This window comes from Callorhinchus milii, unplaced genomic scaffold (genome assembly GCF_018977255.1).
Source record: "Callorhinchus milii isolate IMCB2004 unplaced genomic scaffold, IMCB_Cmil_1.0 Scaffold14, whole genome shotgun sequence".
NCBI classification, from domain to species: Eukaryota; Metazoa; Chordata; class Chondrichthyes; order Chimaeriformes; family Callorhinchidae; genus Callorhinchus; species Callorhinchus milii.
Genome location: NW_024704755.1, coordinates 13,985,678 through 14,008,680, shown reverse-complemented (window position 1 = coordinate 14,008,680; position 23,003 = coordinate 13,985,678). Strand labels below are relative to the sequence as shown.

Sequence of the window (23,003 nt, the reverse complement as noted above, 5' to 3'; positions counted from 1 at the left end):
CCCAGATGAAAAGACGAAAAGAATAAGTATAAGGAAATACATAAAAATTGGCTATTTTCTTTTCAAATCCCTCGGGAGGATGCAATGGGACTGTGAAGCAGTTAAAAAGTAGCATGAAAGCAAATCTATCCTCCCACCATGGATAGCATGAATGCATGAAAAAGCACATCAGTATCACACTCTTCAGTGTTGATTCTCCTGTAGATTGTCCATCCAAGATGCAGGTTAAATTTCCATCACTCATTCAAAAAGAAACTTTGTCGCTCCAGCTCTTTTGACAACAGAGCAATAAACTAGATGTCAGCATTTGTCTGTAGAATCCTGGGAAAGAAATCAGTAAACTAGGAGTATTACCATTCTATGCAGAGCACAGGTCAAAAAGTTCCACGAGGTAGAATACCTTCGTTTCAGAGTCTCCAACGCATATTGACCAGATCAGAAGCCACCTGGTTCATTCCTCATTGGTGGTCGGTCACCCAATTTCCCTGCCTTTCTTAAACACTACCTTATTCAATAATTGGAAGTTGCATACTCCCAAATGTTTTGACCTCATAATGGGAGGGCTGTGTAGTCAATGTAATTTCTGATTAAACTGAAATTACCAGTCCCCAATCTCAAAAAAACTCTTACAGATTAGAGCATTTAAAAAAAACACATTAGGTCAGAGTTGAGTTAACTCCTGTAATGGATTTGGTCGTTGCCCTTTCACGTCTATAACTCCAGAGACCTGTCCACTCCTTCCGCTCAGCGAGCACCAGCCTTCTCCATGTCCTCCACCTAGCTTGCCGCTCCATCAGAGGTCGGACCTTCAGTCCCCACCTTTGGAACTCCATCCCTCAGTCCCTTTGTCTCGAACCCACCCTTGCTCCTTCAAGACTCGTCTCAAGACTCTTCTTCAACTGCACTTTCGGTCACCTTTCAACAACAACAACAACAACATTTGTATAGCGCCTTTCACGTCGGGAGGACGTCCCAAGGCGCTGGACAGAGTACATCATTTCAGACCTGAGCTGGGGTCAGGGAAGGGAAGGGGGGGTGGCCGAGGGCATGGTTGAAGAAAAGAAAACGAAAAAATAAAAGCCCTACCCTCCACCAATCCTGATCCCAACCCCAGCTGGGTTACAAATCCCTGACTGTCCAGCACCTTGGGTGTCCTCCAGAAACTCCATGAAAGGAGCTATAGAAATGTAATTTGTAGTTATTGTGTTAATTTTAAAATACTTTCTTAAAAATGTTTTAAAACAATTCACAGCAGTACTACATAGAGCAACAAATGTGAACTACAGACACCCATAAATTACACAAGCAAATGGATTCTCAGAATAACTGCTAATGTGTCCCAACAAATCTGCAGTTGGAACAATGAAGAGGTAAAGATTCTGAAGAGATGGCATTTGTGGGGTTTAAGAGATACAGTACTTGTACTAACACAGCATGATCTGCACATCTTGGACTGCAAATCATTAAAGGAAAAATTGATGCATAACTGACATGAAAACATTACCATATAAAGTTATATGACAACAGGGTAAAGTTATTATTCAGAATATAAATGGCTTTGAAGAGTTTAAACATACAGAAGGAAGTCAACTCCCCTCAACTTACTCCAGTCAAACCGTAAAAAGACAATTAAAAAGGCAATTGCTCAGACAGAATAATTCACTTTCGCAAGGGCAGATAATATACATTTCATATGCTCCCAGACACCTTTCAGCTTCTCATCATAGTATAAAATATAGTAGTTCCTTTTCTTATATGCACTCGTCTCCCACTTAATCATTTGAGATGTTCAGTAATTTCTCTGCAATTCCAATAAGTTCATTCTCCTCCAAAGCTGCGATTAGCCGGCTCATGAAAGCTTTCTTCCCTTCGCACTGAATGAACTTGAGCAGCATCTGATACGCCTGCTCATACAATCCTTCCCGCTCAAATTCATAGGCTATGTTGTCAATGGCAGAGTACCGGAGACCTCGGCAGTTTGCTTGTAAAGAGCGACCGACCTGCTTCCAGTTCCTGCCCACGTATTTGGCAAATGAGCAATGATCATTGTGATTCAGCACATGGTCCTCTGAGGGGAAAAGCAATGAAAAGTTAACTATAAACTGTACTGTGTACAGTTCTGGTTGCCATATTACTGGAAGGATATTTGAGCATTGGAGAAAGCACAGCATTGAGATTTACAAAGATGTTACCAGGGATGAATGGATACAGCCATCAAGAAAGACCGGACAGGTTGCAGTTTTTCTGTCCAGAGTTGAGATGTTGAGGTCGAGATCTGATGGAGGTGTTTTAAGATTTGATTAATATGGACAATGATAGGCTGTTTCCACTTCATTCATGAGGGAGAAGGTAATAGAGAGATACAGAACGAGGCTTGTGTGGAGCATAAACACAAACACAGACTAGTTTGGACCAATGGTCTGTTTCCTTCATTTCAGTTTATGTAACTCAATGCAAAACCTCTTTATCAATCTTCCCCACTTACTAAATAGTGAAGTCACCATTCAGCCTTCCCTGGCTGATTCCCTGTGGAGTCCTGTAGCTCAGTGGGTAGAGCACTCACCTTGCAAGCGAGACAACTGGGTTAAATTCCAGGCAGGGCGAAACCTTGGGCAAGTTTCGTTACTCCACACGCCTAATAATAATCCCTCCAAAATCCAAAAAACAATAATAAGTTGGTCATTTTCAAACCACGACTGTTTGTGGGACACTGCTGTCGCAATTGGCTGCCGCGTTTCGTCCACTAATATACGGTCAATTCACTTTACAGCATATTCTGTGAAGAGCTTTGAGACGTCTAGAAGACGTGAAAAGTGCTTTATCAAATGCAAGGATTATTATTAATCTTCCCCCTTCTTACAAATCCCAGACCTTGAGTTTTTTAAAATGAAAAATCAGATTAGTCTGTATATAATGTCACCTCAAATACACCCGCGACTCCAATAATCTCAACTTCCGGTGGCAGCTGTACAGCAATGCCCTAGAATTGGCTTCCATTAGATGACATGTTAATATTCACATGGAAGGGCTACAAGCTTCTCTCTCACCCCCATTGTAATGTTGCTGCTCTCATTCTGTCCAGGTTCCCAGTATGATTCAGGCGTTCCCAGATCAATACAGCAGGTGGATAAACTTTTCCCAGGTTCCTGCCAATTCCATTCAAGCTGGTCTGAATACCCCACAGAAACAGCATGGACTGACTTTCCCTCGTGCCATTGAGAACTGGCTTAGATGGGGAATTAATTGCATGCGGATCAGCGAGAGTTCAAATGGGAAACTCCCTGCTGCAGCACACATCAGCATTTCCACACGCTGTGCCAAATGGCTCTCAAGAATAAGGGAAGTTCTGCTTTCTCGTTAGCACTACAAAAATACAGACCAGCATGCTCAACATTCAAGGACAAACATCCAGTCCACTAATATTCAAGTACATCAACATTCAGACCACTGATATTCAAGTACGGAACGATCCTAGACACTAATATTCAAATACACCAAAGAAGCACCAAAACCCAGTCAGTGGCCACTCACTCACCAAATAAAGTATCATGAAATTCAAAGTGATTTGGCAAGCACAACGGACTTCCATTTCCTTGACTGGGAGAGGATGAAGATGAAGACAAACATGATGGAGACATTGGTGAAGGTGTTTCTGCCGGTACGACACTATGTTGCGCTGCAATACTCGAGTAGCTTGTATTGCAGAGTACAAGACGCTTGAGATCCTCCTCCAGTTCGCTGATTTTATCATCTCGGAGGTGGTTCGGCTGAAAACGATAAAGAAAACTGATCCTGAAATGATTCAAAGTGTGAGTAAATCTGGTCAGAACAGAAACCAGGCAAGCCAGCTTAGTAACATTAAGTTCACAGTACTTTGTAGGCACTCAGGATACTGAATCCTGTATACTCCTTGGCAGTGACACAGAATGCTGGAACGTGGATACTGTTCCTTACAAAACAAATTACATTCATTAGCATCTTTTCAGTAAACAGACTTCCCCAATCTTTGCAAATAGAACTCTGATGATCAAAGGGAATGTTGCTCTTTTCCTCCAGTTAAGACTCGCCCCTCTTCCCCCATCTTACATACCATGTTCTCTTTTATATGTCTTATGCAAATCTCCTCTTGGTCCAGGAATTCATCCAGCTTCATTGTGCCAGCTTTGAGCTCTGTGCTGAAGGTTGTCATAGGTATGGACAGCTTTTCAAAATGACTCTGCAGAGCCTGCTGCAGAGCTTTATTTTTATAGCTGTGCAGGAACTTCAGACACCTGTCTTCCTTAGTAAACTTCAGCTGCATTCCAAAGGTACTTTCGTAAACTTTCAAGATTTCACAGCCTCCCCCGCTTCCCGTAGCGTCTGTAAAATGGAGAAGAAATGACACCAACCGCTCTTCATTTGCACAGCATGATGCAAATATCTGATCAAGATGAACATTTTGAGTCTTAAACCAGTCATGCTAGCCTGTAAAACCGCTCCTGGAAGCAAAGTGGATTCATTGTGTTAAGAATAAAAAGAAAGCCTGTGCATTTTAGAAATTTAAACCTAAAAATAGAAACCACATAGCAAGCTGATGGGTTTCTAACAAAGATATTGACACTTATTGAAACTGCTTTGCAATGCCCTGTGTTTTGATGTTCTGGGGGAGGGGTTGAAAGAAGCAACAGTAGCTCTTTAACAGATGATTAAAGCTTGGCTTATTCTGAAAATAGCTTGCAGCAAATCAAGACTATGGGAAGTGATTCAGCCGACCTGATCTTGATCTGAAAGCTCACTGTACTTGGATGGACACCAGCTCTACATCAGGCTTCAGCTGATTTGGATCAAAGGTGGACTCCCTGACAAGTTAAATGATGGGTTTAGGAATAGCTAATGGATTTCAACAAAGATAAATGTAAAAGACAATGCAGATTGGAAGAGGAAATGTGACATTTTTCTTTAAAACAAGGATAAATTAGGACTTTTTTTAAAAAAATGCAGTAGTTGCTGATCAGTGTTCAACCAGGTGTATCTTCTCAATAGGATTTTAAAAGTTTCAATAAATATCTCAATATTGTGAGGGCTACTGCTTCCTCAAAGAAAATTGGAGCTTTCCTCTCAGTTCCCCTGGCTTATATTCCCCCTTGATTCAAGTTCATCCCAAAATTTCTTATGAGTTGTCTACTGATTGTCACTTGTAAGATTTCACTGGCTCAAAGTAATAATAATAATTATAATACAATAATCCTTGCATTTGGTATAGCGTTTTATCATTTTGGAAGGACGTCTCAAAGCGCATCACAGAAATCAGGCAAACGCGGTAGCCCAATTGTGCCCAGCATTGACCCAAAAACAGCCATGAAATAAATTACCTATTTTATTTGGGGGATTGTTGACCAGGACACCAGGAGGAACTCTGTCTCTTTTTGAATAGCGCAATGGGATCTTTAAACAGGCAGACGGGACCTCGGTTTAATGTCTCTTCTGAAGGATAGCACCTTTGACAATGCAGCACTACGTTGGAGTGTCAGCTTGGACCATGTGAGTTCAAGTCCCGATATGGGATTTGAACCCATAAACTGAGTGTTAGTCCCTGAGATTCAATCAATTTCAGAGGCGAGAGGATACTGAGTCAAGCGGACATGCTGTTAATTAGATGTCAAATTTGCCTACATTGTAACAATCACTTAATTTCTAATTAATTGCATTCTGTGAAGTACTTTGAATCAATTTATTTAGATGAAAAGCACTGTAAAAATGTAAGTTGTTGATGTTTGGGCTGCAAAGACGTCCATTCATTGCTGTAAGAATTGAGCGTCTATCATAAACATAATGTTCTTTAACTTCCATCCAGGGCTGTGTACATGTTTCTTACTGATGTAAAACCATTATTCAGTATTTAAATGTTGATATATTGATAATAAATGAAAATATTCAGATTATACACCATCGACAGCCTTGGAGGGGGGAACTTGGACCTTCATAGTCAAACATACAATGCCGGAATAAACTGAGAGCATCTTATAGCGAGAGAAACCGAGTTGGAACATACCTGCAAGGGCAATTTTCAAAGCTTTGTAAACCTTGAGCTGCGTCTTTTCATTTTGGAAGAGAGAGGACAGGTCCACATCATCTGATTTGATGAAGAGAAACGCACTGCCCACCCAGGATGGAGCCACTGAGTCCATGCTTAGCACCTGCAAACAAGCAAAACAAGAACACTGCCTTGTATCAATATGAGCAACAGCAGACAAAATCAAAATCAAATATTGGCAAGAGGCTTTCGTGTGTTATAGAGAGACAAGTGTTGATGTTTTTTTTCTATATCAGGACAGTCAACCAAGATAACAATAAAAAGACTGGTGAAATGAGTAAGTTCTGCCGCTAGCACATTCACCCACAAAATACAGTCAATTCACTTTACAATATATTCTATGAAGTGCTTTGAGACATCTCGAAGACGTGATAAGGCGCTATATCAAATACAAGGATTACTATTATTATTCAATAAATTCTACATGGTCTATTATAAGCTGATGCAGCAATCCATTGGTGGTTTATAACAGGAAAATATAAACAAGATTGCTATTTTTTTAAGACTATGTTTTCTGCAATTCAATGCACGTGAAATGTCAGGACATCATTTCTCGCGATTCAATGCAGCAGTAAATTCAGGAGTAATGGAGGATAAGTGCATAGCATTGTGAGTTAGAGGATGATTAATATGACTAGTGCAAAGAAATCTAAGTGGTTTTGATAGGAAACTTAAAAAAGCAACCATTTCCACTGCAATATCTGCTATTGCCAAAATGTCGCCCACACCCATTTGTGTGTATTTTGTCTTTTCGAGTAGTAGATATTCTAGCTCTAGGGGGTGGAAAACTTTTTCTTTTTTAATCACCCCCATGTCTGCATCATCCAGTTAGATTCAGAGCCAAATTCTCATTAAAGCATTCTTTCAATAGGTGGTGTTCCTCAACATTCTGAATGTTAGTCCTCTTATCGTGAAAAGCACTATACCAAATGCAATGATGTTTTAACACTCCCCACCCCACAGGTATGAATTTTACCACTTTGCCAAATTGTATATAATTCATTGAAAGATAAATCCACACTTACAAAAAATTGTAACTGAGAACCTGCAGTCAAGCCTTTTAATCCTCCTGCGGTCCATTGTTCCAGAGAAACTCAGGGAGCAGAAGGCAACTTCTTTATCAAACTGTACATAACTTTGAGTGAACTTGAAAAAAAGCTTGGCAAATACTGTAGTAAAATTGATTGGCTCAATCAGTCTGTCTCAAAGCTCCATAGCTTCCTCATCCCTGATGTTATTACAGGCCCTTCCTGCAATGCGTTCATCCGGTAACCAAAGAGAATGAGCTTCCTCATGGCGCCTCAGGCAGTCAGCCCTCCTTTCAGTTTTCAAATGGAGCACTGGTCTTAACAAGCTGCTTGTAAATCACTATTCCCCTCTCGATTGTAAATGTTTGGACATGTTCTTAAAAAAATTATTTACCTTAATTCTTCCTGTACCTTTTAAAAGCTTTCTCTAGTTAGTCCCCAGCCTCCTTTAAGGGACTTATCTCCAATCCTCACAGGTCAGATGGGGTTGCCAATACAATTGGTCTACAACAAACTGCTGAGGAAGTGTGCAATATCAGCTAACGGTGACGCATTCACTAATGCGACTTCTGGTGGGTAATCACCTAGTCTCCGCTCAGTGCCTGTTCTGATAGTCCATTTGAGATGTGGAACTCTCTATGGGCAGATCGCACTAACCACTCGGCCCATAGTACTCAAACATTCTGCTCTTTTTGCAGGGAATTGTTATTCTATAGAGCCCTGTAGCTTAGTGGTTAGAGCACTCGCTTTGCAAACTAAGAGGACCTGGGTTTGTTTCCCGGCAGGCAAAATGTTGGGCAAGTTTCCTTACTCCACATGCCTGTTTACCTTGCAGTAAGTAGGAACCCGTTTGTTAGTCGATTGGCGGATCGCTTTTCCAGGGGTAATAATTCCTTCAAAATAATTAAAAATAATTTGGTCACTCAATCCATGACTGTTTGTGGGACACTGCTGTGTGCAATTGGCTGCTGCGATTTGCCCACAAAATAGTCAATTCACTTTACAGTATAATCTGTGAAGTACTTTGAGACATCTCGAAGATATGATAAGGCGCTATATCAAATGCAAGGATTATTATTATTCTTCACTAATTTTATTGAAGGTATTTTGATTTTTTTTCCTTATACTGGTATTGGGCATCCTATAGAACCTTCCCCCAGTAACCATCATTAACCGGTGAGCCTTGACAATAACCGTGTATCGCCCAAATTGCTATCCAACTGACTCAGGACAGAGTCCTGCGAACAGTAATCAGCTGAACGTTGACAAGACGGAAGCCATAATCTTTGGCTCTCGTCAACGTCTAAAATCTCATGGCTCTCACCTCCTCCACCTACCCGACCTCCCCCTAAAACTCGCCGAACCCGTACGCAACCTGGACGTCAGGTTTGACCCCGAATTATCCTTCCTCCCCCACATCCGGTCCCTCACCAGCACCGTCTTCTGCCACCTCCGACGCATCGCCCGTCTCCGCCAATATCTCTCCCCAAAAGCCGCTGAAACCCTGGTCCATGGCTTTGTCACCTCTCGGCTGGACTACTCCAACGCCCTCCTCGCCAGTCTCCCATCCACTACCATCCATAAAATCCAAATCATTCAAAACTCTGCCGCCCACATTCTCACCCGCACGAAACTCCGCTCCCCAATCACCCCAGTCCTTGCCAGACTGCACTGGCTGCCTAACCCAGAGAGGATCGATTCCAAGATCCTCATCCTTGTAATAATAATAATAATATTATAATAATAATAATAATAATAATCCTTGCATTTGATATAGCGCTTTTCACGTCGGGAGGACGTCCCAAAGCGCTTCACAGAATAGACTGTAAAGTGAATTGACTGTATATTTGTGGGCGAACGCGGCAGCCAATTGCGCACAGCAATGTCCCACAAACAGTCCCTGTATTCAAGTCCCTGCACTCCTCTGCACCCCCCTACCTCTCTGACGTCCTCTCTCCTCAAAACAGTACCCGTTGTCTTTGTTCTTCCGGGTCTGGCCTCCTCCGCGTCCCCCAAGTCCTCCGCTCCACCCTCGGCGGCCATGCCGTCAGCCACTATGCCCAAGGCTCTGGAACTGCCTTCCTCACTCCCTTCGTCTCGCTCCCTCCCTTCCCATTTTCAGGTCTCTGCTGAAGACCTTTCTTTTCGACCGCGCCTTTGGTCACCTTCCTCCCTCTCCCCCTGGTTCATTCCCAAGATTCGTTACTGTAAAGCGCTCTGAGACGCTGTCCGGCGTGGAGGGCGCTATATAAATCCAAGATGTTATTGTTGTTGTTGTTGTAATAATGTCCAGCACTGAGAGATGTGTTACCCACTTGGTGAGCAAGGAGGCTGTGATGGGATTTTTTAAATATATATATTAATATATTTATAGTACCAAAACCTCAATCACAGTACATTCAGCCATTTTATATGTGATCTCCAGCTCAGATGCAACATCAAGACTCTAACCTGTTGCCATTGCCTCTCTGCCTCCCACCACCCCCTCACAATTCACACCCACACTGTCTGGGAAAAGGGACCAGCCCACACAGCTAAAGAGAATCTTGGCTTTTAACATTGTCCCCATCTCACCAAACAGTAAAACAATTTTTAGAGAGATATTCTGGTTGATCCCTTGTTTATTGCTTGTCTGGTGTGACACAAAGAACCACCCAACAACAACACTGCATCAGCTGCAAGGCTGCAAATATTCCATTTTTTTCTATCATCCACTGAAATATACCAAAGGCCCCATTTATCAGGGACCTGAGCCAGAGTGAGTCTCCGATCTGTGGCAATGTGCATTTTCTTAAAAAAATTGAATTACAGCAGCAATTTTAATGCTGCAGATGGAGCATTGTTCCCATCAGGAGATTAATACGCCTTGAAATTTGCCCAGGAAAGTCGCAGCCTTCATTACACTGTGCACTATTGCACTGTGCAAGTGTCTTTACAATTGAGTTTAAAATCATAGTAAGGATGATGTGTAAAGCAAGATGTATTTGTTTAAAACCCCATCAGGGTTTTAAAAAAAACATTTTTGAGTCTTTTCGCAATAAGGCGGTTCAACTGAGCTTCTACATCACCAACAGGTTCCCTCATTAAAGAAGGCACACAACCCATAAAATTGACTTCAGGTGAGAACATTTCTAACAATTATATTCAAACATTATTAAAATAATGGACCTGTGACTTACATGGGGCACATGAGCTATTTTCAGGCATAAAAGAATCAACAATTAATTATTGCTCAAGTGCCTTTACACAGAGCCACAGCATCACTTGCTGGCATAAAGTGAGGAGTACAACCAACAGGCACAGCTCTCTTTAAACGTCATCCTGCACTTGCATCTCCTTAAAAGAGTGACAATTCAGCCTCTGCTCCTCATCCCTACTAAGAATAGATAGAATCATAGAATTTACTGCAAACAATAAGAGCCTATGCTGTTGCTTACTCCTCTGCTGGACCCATCTACTCTAATCCTTAATTACCTACTCTTCCCTTCCTCAGTATTTTTTTAAAAATTATCTTCAAATATTTACTCAATTCTCTTTTATACGTTGCTTACGATCTTAGCTTCAACAGCAACAGGAGCTGCAATCTCAATATGTGTTACAGCCTCATTAAGAAAGTAATATTTATTTAACTGTATAAAGTGGCAATTGCACAGTTGGCAATGCCATTCACTAGATATTACTGCCCATCAACTGTGCAATTGTGAATCGTATTTCATATGTGATATCTATCTGGCAATCGGTTTAATATTTCACTACCAGGGTATCAATGCAATTTGTCCTGAGCACATTACAAATTCGGCCAATGAATAGACCAGGGGAAAAGCAGAGCAATTCTTTCCAGAGTGGAATTTTTCTACTTGCACCTTTTAAACAACAACAAGTTGCATTTATATTGTACATTATTGCTGCCAATAATAAAGTGAGACACAATTTTCAATTGAACCGTGCATGCATATTTTACATTATTATTAATTTCTCTTCTGGGCAGTTATAAGGGTTGCTTTTCCTACAGTTTCTTTCAAGTCAAAGCACTTTGCAGGATATATTGTAAAGTGTTGTGATTTTTGTATTTTGTATGCAAACATTCCTGCCAACTTTCACATAACAGTGTCCCACAAACAACCATGAAATGAATGATCAATTTTATTTGGGGGGAAGTTGGCCAGGACAGCAGAACAAACATCACGGGATCTTCAAAAAAAAGAGAGCTGGGAAAACTCAGCAGGTCAGGCAGCATCTATAGAGAAAGGAAAGTGAGTCCACGACCCTTTGTCAGATCTTCAATGTCCACCTGAAGAGACACCTGAACTTCAGCTTAATGTTTCATCCAAAGCATCTCCAACAATGTAGCATCCCACCAGCACTGCATTAGCCTAGACTAAATAAGTTCAAAGTCCCCAAATAGGTCTGAACCAACAATCTTCTGACTCAGAGGTAGTACCACCTAAGCCAGTCTCTCACACGGCTTGTCTATAAGGAAGGAAATGAAAGCAATTTCCCAAATTTGTATTGTTCTCCGTTGAGGTCTAAATTTAATATTAAATTCATATTTGAAATATAAATTAATTGATTGCGTCAGTGTGTTAAACTTCCTCATATTTTCCTTTTGCTGATGTTAGACAGAAAGGAAACAGTCTCCATTGCGCATAAATTAAATGGTAAAATGTAATTCCCTACATCAAGCTAAACTAAAAGTTCTTCAGTTTTTGTCAGCAATCATACACTATAGAGAGGCACATCAGTAGGGGAAAGAAGGAAAAGGACAAAGAACTGGAGTGGCATCATGGCAATTCCCCACAAGATCAATTCCCAATCCCAACCAAACTGTGGTGAGAAAGCACACTGCTTTCTCCCAAGGTTGGGGAGAAAGATCAGAAGGAGCTTCAATACACTCATCTCTTTACTACCTTAAAACCAGGAAATAAATGACTTTGAAAAGGACATTCAAGTAGCGCATTGCATTAGAGATTTCCAGATCTATTATTCTACATACAAACTATCAGAAGCTGTTGATTAGTTTCCAAACTATAATACACTCCTGGGAATCCATTATTCTATATCCAAACCTCTCAATCAGATCCTAGTCTGGAATACAGTCGAGGGGATCCATTTTATGTATATAAACCATCATTTAACCTCAATCAGATTCAATCCTGTGAATCACACCCAGTTATTCATTATTCTCTGAATGGTAGCAGCAAAGTAAGCAAAACAAGTTCCAACAGCCTTCTTGTAATACCATGGAGTGACTCACTGTGGACTGACTGGGTAGGAACACATAAACTTTCTCGGACCACTTTCTGGCAAAATAATTCTTCATTGGATAACAATCAACAGCAGGAATCAAGAGCTACTGATAAGCTAGAAGCTCCCGGGCAGCCTGGTTGAGTTCAGCAGTTAATTTTTCTCTCTTTTTCTGCAATCCCAATGGGCTATAGAAAAGAATCAACTGAACCATCTTTCTACCTGGCAGTCAAGCCTACTATCCAACTCCAAATCTCTTCAGCTCAACTTCAATCATTTCAAGAAATATATCATGATGAAGGACCACACAACATGGTTGGATGCTCAATGCCTCAGAAATGAGTAATTTTCAAAACTATCTGGTATTGTAAGTATACATACTCACCATCTGTGTACATTAATGCTCAGCTAACATTAAACTGAAAAGATGACTGGCTTGGCCTATTTGAACAAAGTACATAAGAGGGGAGGGGGGTCCGATTTTCTTTTAATGTAAACATTTAGTTTTATTTTTAAAGAGCTGCATCATCAAAGTGGGATAACTTTAACACCCAGAAGTATCCTCACCTCTCCTAATCTAAACCCTGGCTGCATCAACTGCACTCCGGGTAGCTTCAGAGACAGGCAAGAGTACAACTACTGCAGTTATCAACGAATCACATGCTGCCTGGGAAAAATAGTATATGTGCAAGTAGGTTGCACTTCTTCACCAACAGGATATGATGGCATGGAATCCACTCCACTTCAAAAAATTCCTTTTAGAAAATTTGTAACTGCCTAACTGTAGAATAATGAAATAAGGGGATATCACCAAGCCAGAGTGGGAGGAATACAAACGCTCAGTCTAAAACAAGGGCATTAGTGCATTATTATTAGTGCATTGTATTAGAAATCTTTGTTATTTATTTCCTTGCCAGCAGCTTGCCTCTCTGAATCCCGTAGCCTTGTGGTTAGCGCGCTCGCCTCGCAAGAGATAGGACCCGGGTTCAATTCCCGGGCGGAGCAAAACCTTAGGCAAACTTTCTTACTCCACCTGCCATTGTTTTACCTAGTAAGAAGGAACCCGATTGTTAGTTGATAGATCACTTTCTGAGGGGTAATAATGTCTCNAAAAAAAATTGATCGCTCAATCCATGACTGTTTGTGGGCAACAAGTTGCATTTATGTAGCGCCTTTCACACTGCTGTGAGCAATTGGATGTCGCGTTTCGCCCACAAAGTACAGTCAAACCACTTTACAATATATTCTGTGAAGTGCTTTGAGACATCTCAACGAGGTGATAAGACTCTATATCAAATCCAGGGATTATTGTTAGTTTTTTTTAAATTACATTTTATACGATTTAAGGAAGTTTGCCTGTAACTCATACTTTGAGTAAATCATATTAAATGTTAAGGTTCCTGACTGATGCAATTTATGTTATGTGAGCACTCAATGGTCTCGCCCCACCCTATCTCTGTGACTTCCTAACCCCCTACCAACCCGCCCGCTCCCTCCATTCAGCCGGCTCTGGCCTGCTCCACAACCCGACCCACCCGCCCCACCATTCACGGGAGAGCCTTCAGCCACTCTGCCCCCAACCTCTGGAACTCTATCCCCTAATTACTCCGCCTCGCCCCCTCCTTAGCCTCCTTCAGCGCCTTGGGACGTCCTCCCGACGTGAAAGGCGCTCTAAAAATGGAATTGTTGTTGTTGTTCCAGTCCCGCCTCAAAACCCTCCTCGTCGACCATGCTATTGGTCACCCCCTTGACCCCCCCCCCCCGACCAGGTCTGAAAAGCTGTGCCCTGTCCAGCGCCTTGAGACGCCCTCCCGACGTGAAAGGCGCTATGCAAACGTAATCTTGCTGTTGCTTACTGTACAAAACTCTGCATTCCTATCACCACAATCCTTGAGACGGCCTCTGCCGACTCCCAGCGGTTCGATTCCGAGGTCTTCAGGCTCTTCTAGGAATTGCTTCGTACCCTAAGCAGCCCTCTGCGATCTCCAGCCCAACCCTTCTGGTCGCCCCCACTCCGCTCAACAAGTTCAGGCCTGCCCTGCGTTACCTGTCCCTTCTGCCCCATCGTTGGTGGCCGAGTCTTGAGCAGCTGAGCCCCAGCCTCTGGGGCTCCCTCCCTGTCTTGCCCTTTCTCTCTCTTCAAATCCCACCTAAAACGCCTCACTTCTTCAACTGCGCCTCGTCACCCCCTCCCTCCCCCCCTCCTCGCTTGGTGGCTGAGACCTTCCCTCAGCCCATCAAGAGGTTCTCCATCCCAGGCGAATGCCCAAAGCCCACCAAGTAGCCCAATATTTACACCAAGTAGCCCAAAACGGAGCCCGATATTATGCCGTCGTCTCCAACATGGGGGAGCAGAGTGGCCCCTTTGGTGTTGGTGCTTTTGAAACAGTGTAAGAAAAGGGTCTTCAATGGTGTGTGTGTGTGGGGGGGGGGGGGGGAGGAGGGGGGGGGGGAGACGGTTTGCAGGTTGAATGTAAAAAAAATGAGGCACTCGCCCACAATCACTCCAGTACAAATTTTTTTTTTTAAAAAAACGCCCAATTGGGCGTGAAGCCGCCCCAAATCTGGCCGCAACTGACCAGGAGCCGCCTGTTTGTTGTCACGTGGCGGAGCTGCGACGGTTGGAAAGTGACGGTTGGTGGTTGGGAAACCGCCCGGAGACAGGAAACCTAACTTGTGCTCTGTGCGTCTCGCCACTCGGCTCCCAATCCCTGCCCACCTCTCAGCGGCTCAGTCAAACTCCCCGGGGAAGTGAAGTTGTTGTTCAAACCGGTGGAGTTAGCGAGCGCTGAGCTGTGACCCCCTCCCCTCCCCACCCCTCGCGCGGGGCTCGGGGCTCACTGCCGTTTACCTGCCGGAGACTCTCGCTGGCGGTTCCCTCGCGCCCTCCTCCCTCCTGAACTTCCGCGCCTGCGCGATGCAGCTCCCACTTAAAGCGGTACCGTCCGAGCATCCGCCTGGAATGCTGCAGTGGTGGGGAGGAGGGGAGGGGAGGGGGAGAGAACAGGGGGGGGGGAACCGTAGTGTGGGGGGCGGGTTCTTTTTTTAAAAAAACAGTAAGCAGAAGATCCACCCAATGTTTACCGTGTCCGCGCGCGTGGGTACGCGTACGAGATCGCGCAGTGCGAGTCCTGGTATCGAAAGTCCCGCGTGGCTCTCGGTGTGGTCCCAGGCGAGGAGGGTGGGTGGTGGTGTGGGGAGCGTACCCGCTTTAAGAGGAGCCGAGGCCCTCAGCTCGGGTCGAGCCGCCGCCGCCGCCGCCGCCGCCGCCGCTCCTCCTCACTTTCCCTCAGAACTCCGGTCTCTGTAAGAGAGCCGCGAGGAGTTCAAACCGAACTCCGCCAACCCGGGCCCGGGCCCGGCCTCCACCCCCCCCCCCCCTCCACCCCTCACCCCGACTGCTTCAAACCAGTGTGAGTCACCCGGGCTCTGCCACCCACCTGTTTCCTGTGTGGCCCTTCACCCTCTCCGTCGGCTCCACCGCCTTTATTATTATTATTATTATTAATAATAATATTATGACAGTCGTAAACCATAATAATAATCCTGGCGTTTGATGCACACACCGCGCCTGATCGCGTCGTCGAGACGCCGCAAAGCGCTTCCCGGGACACACGGAGAAAGGAAAGCGAGTCGACGTTTCGGGTCCACGACCCCTTCGGCGGTTTATTGTGTTGTTGCTGCTGTTGTTGTTGTTAAGATCCTCCNTTTTTTTTAATGTGTCTTCAAGTGCCTCCGCGCCTCTGCCCCGCCCGTCCCCGCCCCCTGCGATGGCTCGCGCCCGGCCCTTCATCCTCGGCTCGGGAACGCTGATGGTCCTCCCGACGTGAAAGGCGCTGTTTTGCTGCTGTTGTTGTTGTTGTTGCTGCTGTTGCTGCTGCTGTTGTTGTCGCTGCTCATAAGAACACGGGGGTATGCGCTCGCAGAAACCAGACCAAAATCCATCGAGGTCACCTTCCACCAACCATCCCAGTCGTCGCTTGACATGTCCTGTCCCAAAACTACACACGATACTGCACCCCCCAAGATATTATTTTTCTAGCAGAAATCTATCTGATTTGTTCTCCCAACGAATAACATTTTCTGCGCCCCACTGTCTGCCTTGTCGCTCCGCCAGCTCGAGCCTCTTCTTACCCCCAACCCCTCCCCTTTGCCTGACCATTTGTGTCAGCCCGGCTCAGTTGGTAGCACTCGTGTCTAACGTCTCTGAAGTCAGAAGGTTGTGGATTCAAGCTCATCCAGTCCGTGTTGACCCTCCAGTGTCCTAGGGATATGCTGCGTTGTCGACGGGATAAGACGTTAAAACTGAGGTCACATGAATATCCCATGGGTACTATTCAAAAAAGAAAAGGAAGTTTCTCCCAATGTCTTGGCCAAAACACCCCCCCCCCCCCCCGCCCCGATACAATTGACATTCATTTCATGACTTTGTGGAACATTACTGTGTGCAAATTGCCTGCAAAATATACAGTCACTACATTTTCAGTGAAATCCTGTGAAGCACTTTGAGATACCCTACTGGTGTGAAAGGTACTATATCAAATGCAGCATTGTTATTTTTATCATTGGTAGCTGAAATTTCAGACACTTTCAAAACCTGTCTGAATCCTATCACTTTAACTGTTCTTTCACTAATCCCTGCCAACCAACAGTTCTTCAGTTACTGCTTTTGTATATCCTTTAGTTCCATGCTTATGTTATACTGTATTTAATTAATCATTTTGCTGCTCACATGTGTTGGGTTGCATGTTCAGCCGTGCGTCCGAACCAGATACAGTACTTGTATCAGGAGTGGAGATTTCATGTTGAATTATTAACTAATATTGCACTCCCACAGTGAAGATATCCGTGCATTAGCTCATTTAGTGCACAATATAAATGAAAGCACTGAGAGATCAGTCTACTTTGTAAATTACGTTAAATCAGTCTTCCTGCCTTTTCACTGAGGTATATAGTAATCTCCTTCATCGATATCCTCAATGCCTCCAGTACCATCAGACTCCATCCTCAAGACAAGCCCACATTGGCCCCAAACTGCAATTTAACTCAAATTGAATCCAAACAATGTTCTTATAAAGAATCTAATACAATTAATAATCTTTCAGAGTTTAATGCAAAAGGAAGAACAAACATAAAACTCCCAGATCTAACGCACATCTTTGTTTCACCAAACTAAATATCCACAGCTTCCCACCTCACAGTGCAGAACACTTATAATTCAAACCAGCACAAACAAAATCTCAACCCATCCATAATTCCAATGTGATATTGATTTCATGTAATTGATCAAATCTAGAAATTTAGGCACAGCTCTGCTTGATTGCATCTCCAATGAAACATTTTAGAGACACTGCAGACACACTGAAACTCTTGTTTGCATTTCAGTGCACGGATAATGTATAAGGCGAATTAATGAAGATCCCTGAGGAGATTCTGGCTTTAATATTTTCATATCTGTCTCTGAGAGAGAGGCACATCGCTTCTCAGGTCTGTAGACGATGGGCAGAGGCTGTCTCTTTTCCTGCTGTATGGCACTACACAGAGATCAGGCAAGTATTACATTTTGTCACCGTTTCCCTTGTGTATTTAGGAGGCACTGCACACAATATCATCAACTTGCAATTACTATATATCATGTATTTCATGTAGCCCTACTGTCTTCCCATTTGCAGCCTAAAATTGTTCTAAAGTGAGTGTAACCTTTTGGCTGCCAGCAGACCCCCCCCCCCCCCCCCCCCATAACTTGTTAATTACCCTCTGTTTAAGGAATTACTTCCTGTTGTTTATCATGAAATTGCCCATCAACCTCTGAACCAGAGCGTCCTGTCTTTGCTTTATCTGAAAGTATTGTTCATACAATGAACTAGACTAATCCTCGCCCTTAAACAACATTGCTGTACATGAAAAACAGATACGTGGTATGAATTCTTATTGAGACACAATTTCCTTCTGGTTTATATTGATACAATCATTTTGTGAACCAAATCCAGCCACTATTCTCTCTTCTCGATTCTCTCTTGTTTCTGAGATATTTTGATTCTAACAGCTCCATTTGTCTTCGGAACAGTTGTAACTCCGGAAACGAAGATGACTACAACATCTGTGCATCATGCCAGTTCCAACGAAAAATAAAATACCTTAAGATCCTTTGCAACCAATCTTCAGAAGTAAATCGGAAGAATGTCATAAAGGTTCTGAACAACATGGCCAACTCTCAGATAGAGCTGTTAAGCCTCTCCATCATTTGTACTGGAGAAAACCCTTACTTCTATTCTGGCCAAGACCTTTTGCAAAGCATTGGGAGTTTATTGAAAGCACGAACACGACAGAATACTTGTTTGCAACTCCGCCACGTTGACTTCCGGGGAATGCCATTCACCTTGGATGACTGCATAGTTCAAACTCTTACCAATAGATGCCCACATCTGGAGAGCCTGTTCATTAATAATCGGACATTTGTGTGTAAAGTGACTGCAGGAACCATCATAGAAGCACTGAAGCTTTGCCCAAAACTGTCTACTTTGGGATTGTTCCATGCCAGTCTGACTGAAGCTGTCTTCACTGAATTATTAAGGATTGAACGCTCACCGCTCAAACTCCTCCAGCTGTACTGTGAACGCATGGACAAATATATTCCAACTATCTCTTCTGAGATGTGGAAAGCTGTGGCAAAGAGACATCCATCTCTCGCAGTGGACATTGAGCTAGATAGTTCAGTTCCTGTTAAGAAAGTTCCCCATATCCTGCAGCCAGGAATACCGATCGTGAATATACAGCTAAACACATACACAAATATGGTCCAACAGGTCAATTTTATCTCTCAGAATTACTGCAGCACTTTGAAAAAGCTGGTCTTGCAGACAACTTCCTCTGATGATTTGGACAGGGCTTTGTTGGACCTGGCATGTTGCTGCCTGTGCTTGGAGGAGATCCACTGCTACTGCATGGTATCTGCAGAGGTTCTGAATGCTTTCCCCCTCCATTGTCCTAGGTTGCGCCAATACACGTTGAAAACATCCAGAGAACCACATCCCTGGCTTCCAGCAATTCTAAAATAAGTTGTGGAACAAAGCTCAGGCCAAGCTGCACTAGTCACAGTAACTTCTGGCACATACAGCTCTGTCCTCATTGTGTTCCATACTGGTATAAAATCAGGGTGGTCCGGCTGGTAGCCCAAAGCCGCATCCTCTACTCGCCATTTCATCTGGCCCATCCGCTCCCTCCATAACCTGTAAATGTTATGTTATGCCAACTCCCTGCTTGTCGGCCTTCACAACTCTTCCCTTCACAAGCTATAGATCATCCAGATCTCTATAGCTTGTGTCCTCCTGCGCCAGGCTCCGTGACCCCATCCCCCTCATCCGACTCCACTGGCTCCCCATCCCCCATAGGATTGAGTTCAAAATCCTCATCCTCGCCTTCAAGCCCCTCCATGGCTTTGCTCCTTCCTACCTCTTGTGACCTGCTGACCGGATACCAACATGTCCGCTCCCTCCACTCAGCAGATTCTGGCCTGCCCCATGTACCCCGGCTGGCCCAGCTCCACCATCGACGGTTGGACCTGCAGCTTCTCTGCCCCCACCTGTTAGAACTCCATCCCATAAACCCTTTGTCTTGCTCCCTTCCTTGCCTCCTTCAAAACACATGTCAAGACCCTCCTTTTCAACCGCGCATTCAGCTACCCTCCTGCCCCTACCCTCCCTGCCCTCCACCACCCTTGATCCTAATTCCCTGTTCGGGTCCGAATCCCTGACTATCCAGTGCCTTGGGACGTACTCCCGACGTGAAAGCCACTACACAAATATAATTTGTTGTCATGTTTCTGGAAGGGAAACTCAGTATTACTTATATGGCCCGTGGACATTTCTCAAATAGGGCATCTGGCCCTCAGCAGCCAAAAAGTTGGACCACCCTGTATGGCTGATGACTTGTCCAATAGTTCAGAGATATTTTAGCAACTTGCAGAATCATGTATGTACATAAAATATTTACCCATTGCAGAATGTATACAAGCAAAATATTATGGCATATCATAAAAATCAGTGTCACCCTCCACAACGTGTTCTTCCCACTCACCATAGAAATCTCTGATTTTATCGTTCTAGTTATCTTGTGTTTATTATATACATCTTACAGTTGAAACTGTTTCGGAACAACTGCATAAAAAATATCTACTGGGATTTAGCATACAAACATTGTTCGCAATGTTTTTGGGTACATAACGCTGCTGAAGGATTTACCTAGACAGTTTGAAACACTTATTCTTTCACTTGGTTTCCAGATATTTGGAGATATTGTACACAGTACTGTACCACGAGTCCATTGTTTGTAGCTTTGCTATTAAAAGATTCCCCACTGGGGGGCACTGAACTGTCTTTTATTGATTTAGGATTGACACATTTAACTGAGTAAAAGGTGGGATTCACACTAAGAGATCCGCAAACAATATATAATAATAATCCTTGCATTTGATATAGCACCTGATCACGTCGTCGAGACATTTCAAAGTACTTCACAGAATATAGGGTAGAGTGAATTGACTATATTTTGCAGGCAAAATGCAGCAGCCCACTGCACACAGCAGTGTTCCACAAACAGTCGCGGATTGAGTGAAAAATTATTATTTTTCTTTGAAGGGATTATTACCTCTGGAAAGCGATCTGCCAATCGACTTAACAACTGGGTTCCTACTTACTGGTAGGTAAACAGGTGTGTGGAGTAAGGAAACTTGCCCTCGCAAGCAGGAGGACCTGGGTTCAATTTCTGAGCAGGGGATAAACTACACGACTCCATACTGACCATTTTAACAGCATCTAAGCATCTACGTAAAGAAGATCAAGGTAACGTCACTTTGGTTATGAAGATAGAAGTACTGAATTCTGCCTATCGTCTATTGAATATAAACATAAAAATGTGAGAAGCAACAGTTTAAGAAAGCGAGTAGTGCTAGTTGCAGTGTAATGTGAAAGGAGATCTGGCAGTGACGGGACTTTTGGATTAATATTTGCCGAGATATTAATCTCCTAACTGAACCATTCTCAGTGTTGGAAATCATTCTCTACAGGTTGGGGTAGCTGAGGCCGCCCTGCAGTGACAACATTATTTTAGGGGGTGGGGGGAGGAGGATAAATGCTGACGAGCTTTAGTTCTTTTCTCCTTCTGTTTGCAATAGCTTCCATAAAGGGGAAACTGCACATCAGAGAAGTGCATTTGCTACACTCCTTGCTACAATCCAAAGCCATGATGTCATGTTTGTTGGTTCCTATCCAAATCTGCCCCACGCAGCTGTTAACACCATGAGGACCGAAATACTTTGATGTATAAAAAAAATTCAGGCAAAAACGATTCACCTTTTCACTTCCTCAGGTGATAAAGGCCTTTCTTAGGCTTGGAGTTAAATAGAATAAACAAGATATTTGATCAACATAGCAGTTTAAGGTGCAATAAGCCAAGAACCTATAATTGTGGGATAAGATGGTGTTTCTCAATCCTTATTTGCCTATATTCGCCTATATTCTTATGGCAGTTTTCACTACTATGGTCCATGGGTGCTTCCAACCAACAATCCTTACAACTGCTGTACTTCAATCATTATATTCAATCAAAAGTTGTACACATAAGTACAATACTGTAGCAACATGTTGCTGTTCTTGGTGGAACATGCATGGTTAATATAATAGACACTGGAAGCAGTGTATGTTTAACTGAATTGAGGAACACTGATTCAGCCAAAGTACAAACTAAGTATGTATCATGGAGATTGAGCTGGTCTTCATCTCTCTCTCTGTTGGTGGAATGGGAATCTCAAAAAGAGCCCAGGATCCCTCTCGGCATTGGACTAAACCTTTCTCAAAGTCCAGCCATCTGATTGAAAGATTTGTTTCATATCCAATCACATAGTCAACATGTTGAGTTGCCCACCATAACTCCATTCCAGAGTCCATCTGCCTCACCTGCCTGCCTCACTTCCCTCCGTCACTCCCTTCTACCCCATCTTTAAAGACCAACTTGAGGCCTTTCATTTTGACTACGCCATTGGCCTTCCCCCCGACTACCTCAGCTCCCCATCCGCAGCTCAAACGCTCCTAATTCTATGGAACGCTTTGAGATGTCCCCTCCCAACATGAAAGATCCTCCATAAATGTAAAATTATTGTCAGATTATATATCAGAGACAGATAACATTTTAAATGGGATTGAAAACTTAAACCCAGAACAATACTTTTAGCTGCACAAGACAATTGGACAATATGACGGAGGTTTAGAGTTTCAAAGGGCAATTTCAGGACAGAAGCCAGCCAGGAAGTATTTATTTACCGAGAGCATAATTAATGACTCGAGGACAGGAGATTGGAGTCCTTTAAAAAAAACAGCTCGATACTCTGACGGAAAGAAGGTTAGGAATTCTGGAAGGATAATAATAATGCTTGCATTTGATATTACTCCTTATCATTGGAACATCTCAAAGCGCTTCATAGGAATTACTGTAAAGTATAGTAACTGTATTGCGTGGACAAACATGGCAACCAACTTGTGCACAGCAATGTCCCACAAACAGCCATGAAGTGAATGACCGATTTTATCTGGGGAACTGTTGGCCAGGACATCAGGACAAGCTCCCTTCTCTTTTTGAAAAGTAGTTTGGGATCTTTAACATGG

The 23,003-nt window shown here is 43.5% G+C and overlaps 2 protein-coding genes across 8 annotated transcripts; one reads left to right on the top strand and one right to left on the bottom strand.

The window, feature by feature from the left end:
- Positions 1-1,156: 1,156 nt before the first annotated feature.
- On the bottom strand, positions 1,157-15,253 carry tradd (tnfrsf1a-associated via death domain). 5 transcript variants are annotated; one of them, XM_042340455.1, is made up of 5 exons: positions 15,197-15,253; positions 6,032-6,176; positions 4,091-4,359; positions 3,536-3,767; positions 1,157-2,068 (listed from the first exon to the last, which is right to left on the bottom strand). In XM_042340455.1, exons 2-5 carry the CDS (start codon positions 6,165-6,167, stop codon positions 1,773-1,775), a joined length of 933 nt encoding a protein of 310 aa, XP_042196389.1. In that variant the 5' UTR covers positions 6,168-6,176; positions 15,197-15,253; the 3' UTR covers positions 1,157-1,772. The 5 variants fall into 5 exon arrangements, with proteins under 5 accessions (XP_042196389.1, XP_042196390.1, XP_042196391.1 ...); XM_042340456.1 differs by lacking the exon at positions 15,197-15,253 and adding an exon at positions 7,513-7,573; XM_042340457.1 differs by lacking the exon at positions 15,197-15,253 and adding an exon at positions 7,496-7,551.
- A 127-nt stretch (positions 15,254-15,380) lies between these two features.
- Positions 15,381-19,592, top strand: fbxl8 (F-box and leucine-rich repeat protein 8). 3 transcript variants are annotated; one of them, XM_042340454.1, is made up of 3 exons: positions 15,381-15,401; positions 17,731-17,894; positions 18,413-19,592. In XM_042340454.1, exons 2-3 carry the CDS (start codon positions 17,758-17,760, stop codon positions 19,401-19,403), a joined length of 1,128 nt encoding a protein of 375 aa, XP_042196388.1. In that variant the 5' UTR covers positions 15,381-15,401; positions 17,731-17,757; the 3' UTR covers positions 19,404-19,592. The 3 variants fall into 3 exon arrangements, with proteins under 3 accessions (XP_042196388.1, XP_007902884.2, XP_007902883.2); XM_007904693.2 differs by lacking the exon at positions 15,381-15,401 and adding an exon at positions 15,636-15,758; XM_007904692.2 differs by lacking the exon at positions 15,381-15,401 and adding an exon at positions 16,846-16,875.
- The last annotated feature ends 3,411 nt before the right edge of the window (positions 19,593-23,003 follow it).

Excerpts from the sequence above, each read along its gene's own strand:
- tradd (XM_042340455.1), bottom strand. The coding sequence starts at position 6,167 with ATGGACTCAGTGGCTCCATCCTGGGTGGGCAGTGCGTTTCTCTTCATC. Across the intron at positions 4,360-6,031 it reads TTTGAAAATTGCCCTTGCAG|ACGCTACGGGAAGCGGGGGA; the intron begins GTATGTTCCAAC and ends TCCATTTTACAG. Across the intron at positions 3,768-4,090 it reads GACATATAAAAGAGAACATG|CCGAACCACCTCCGAGATGA; the intron begins GTATGTAAGATG and ends TATCGTTTTCAG.
- fbxl8 (XM_042340454.1), top strand. The coding sequence starts at position 17,758 with ATGAAGATCCCTGAGGAGATTCTGGCTTTAATATTTTCATATCTGTCT. Across the intron at positions 17,895-18,412 it reads TGGCACTACACAGAGATCAG|TTGTAACTCCGGAAACGAAG; the intron begins GCAAGTATTACA and ends TCTTCGGAACAG.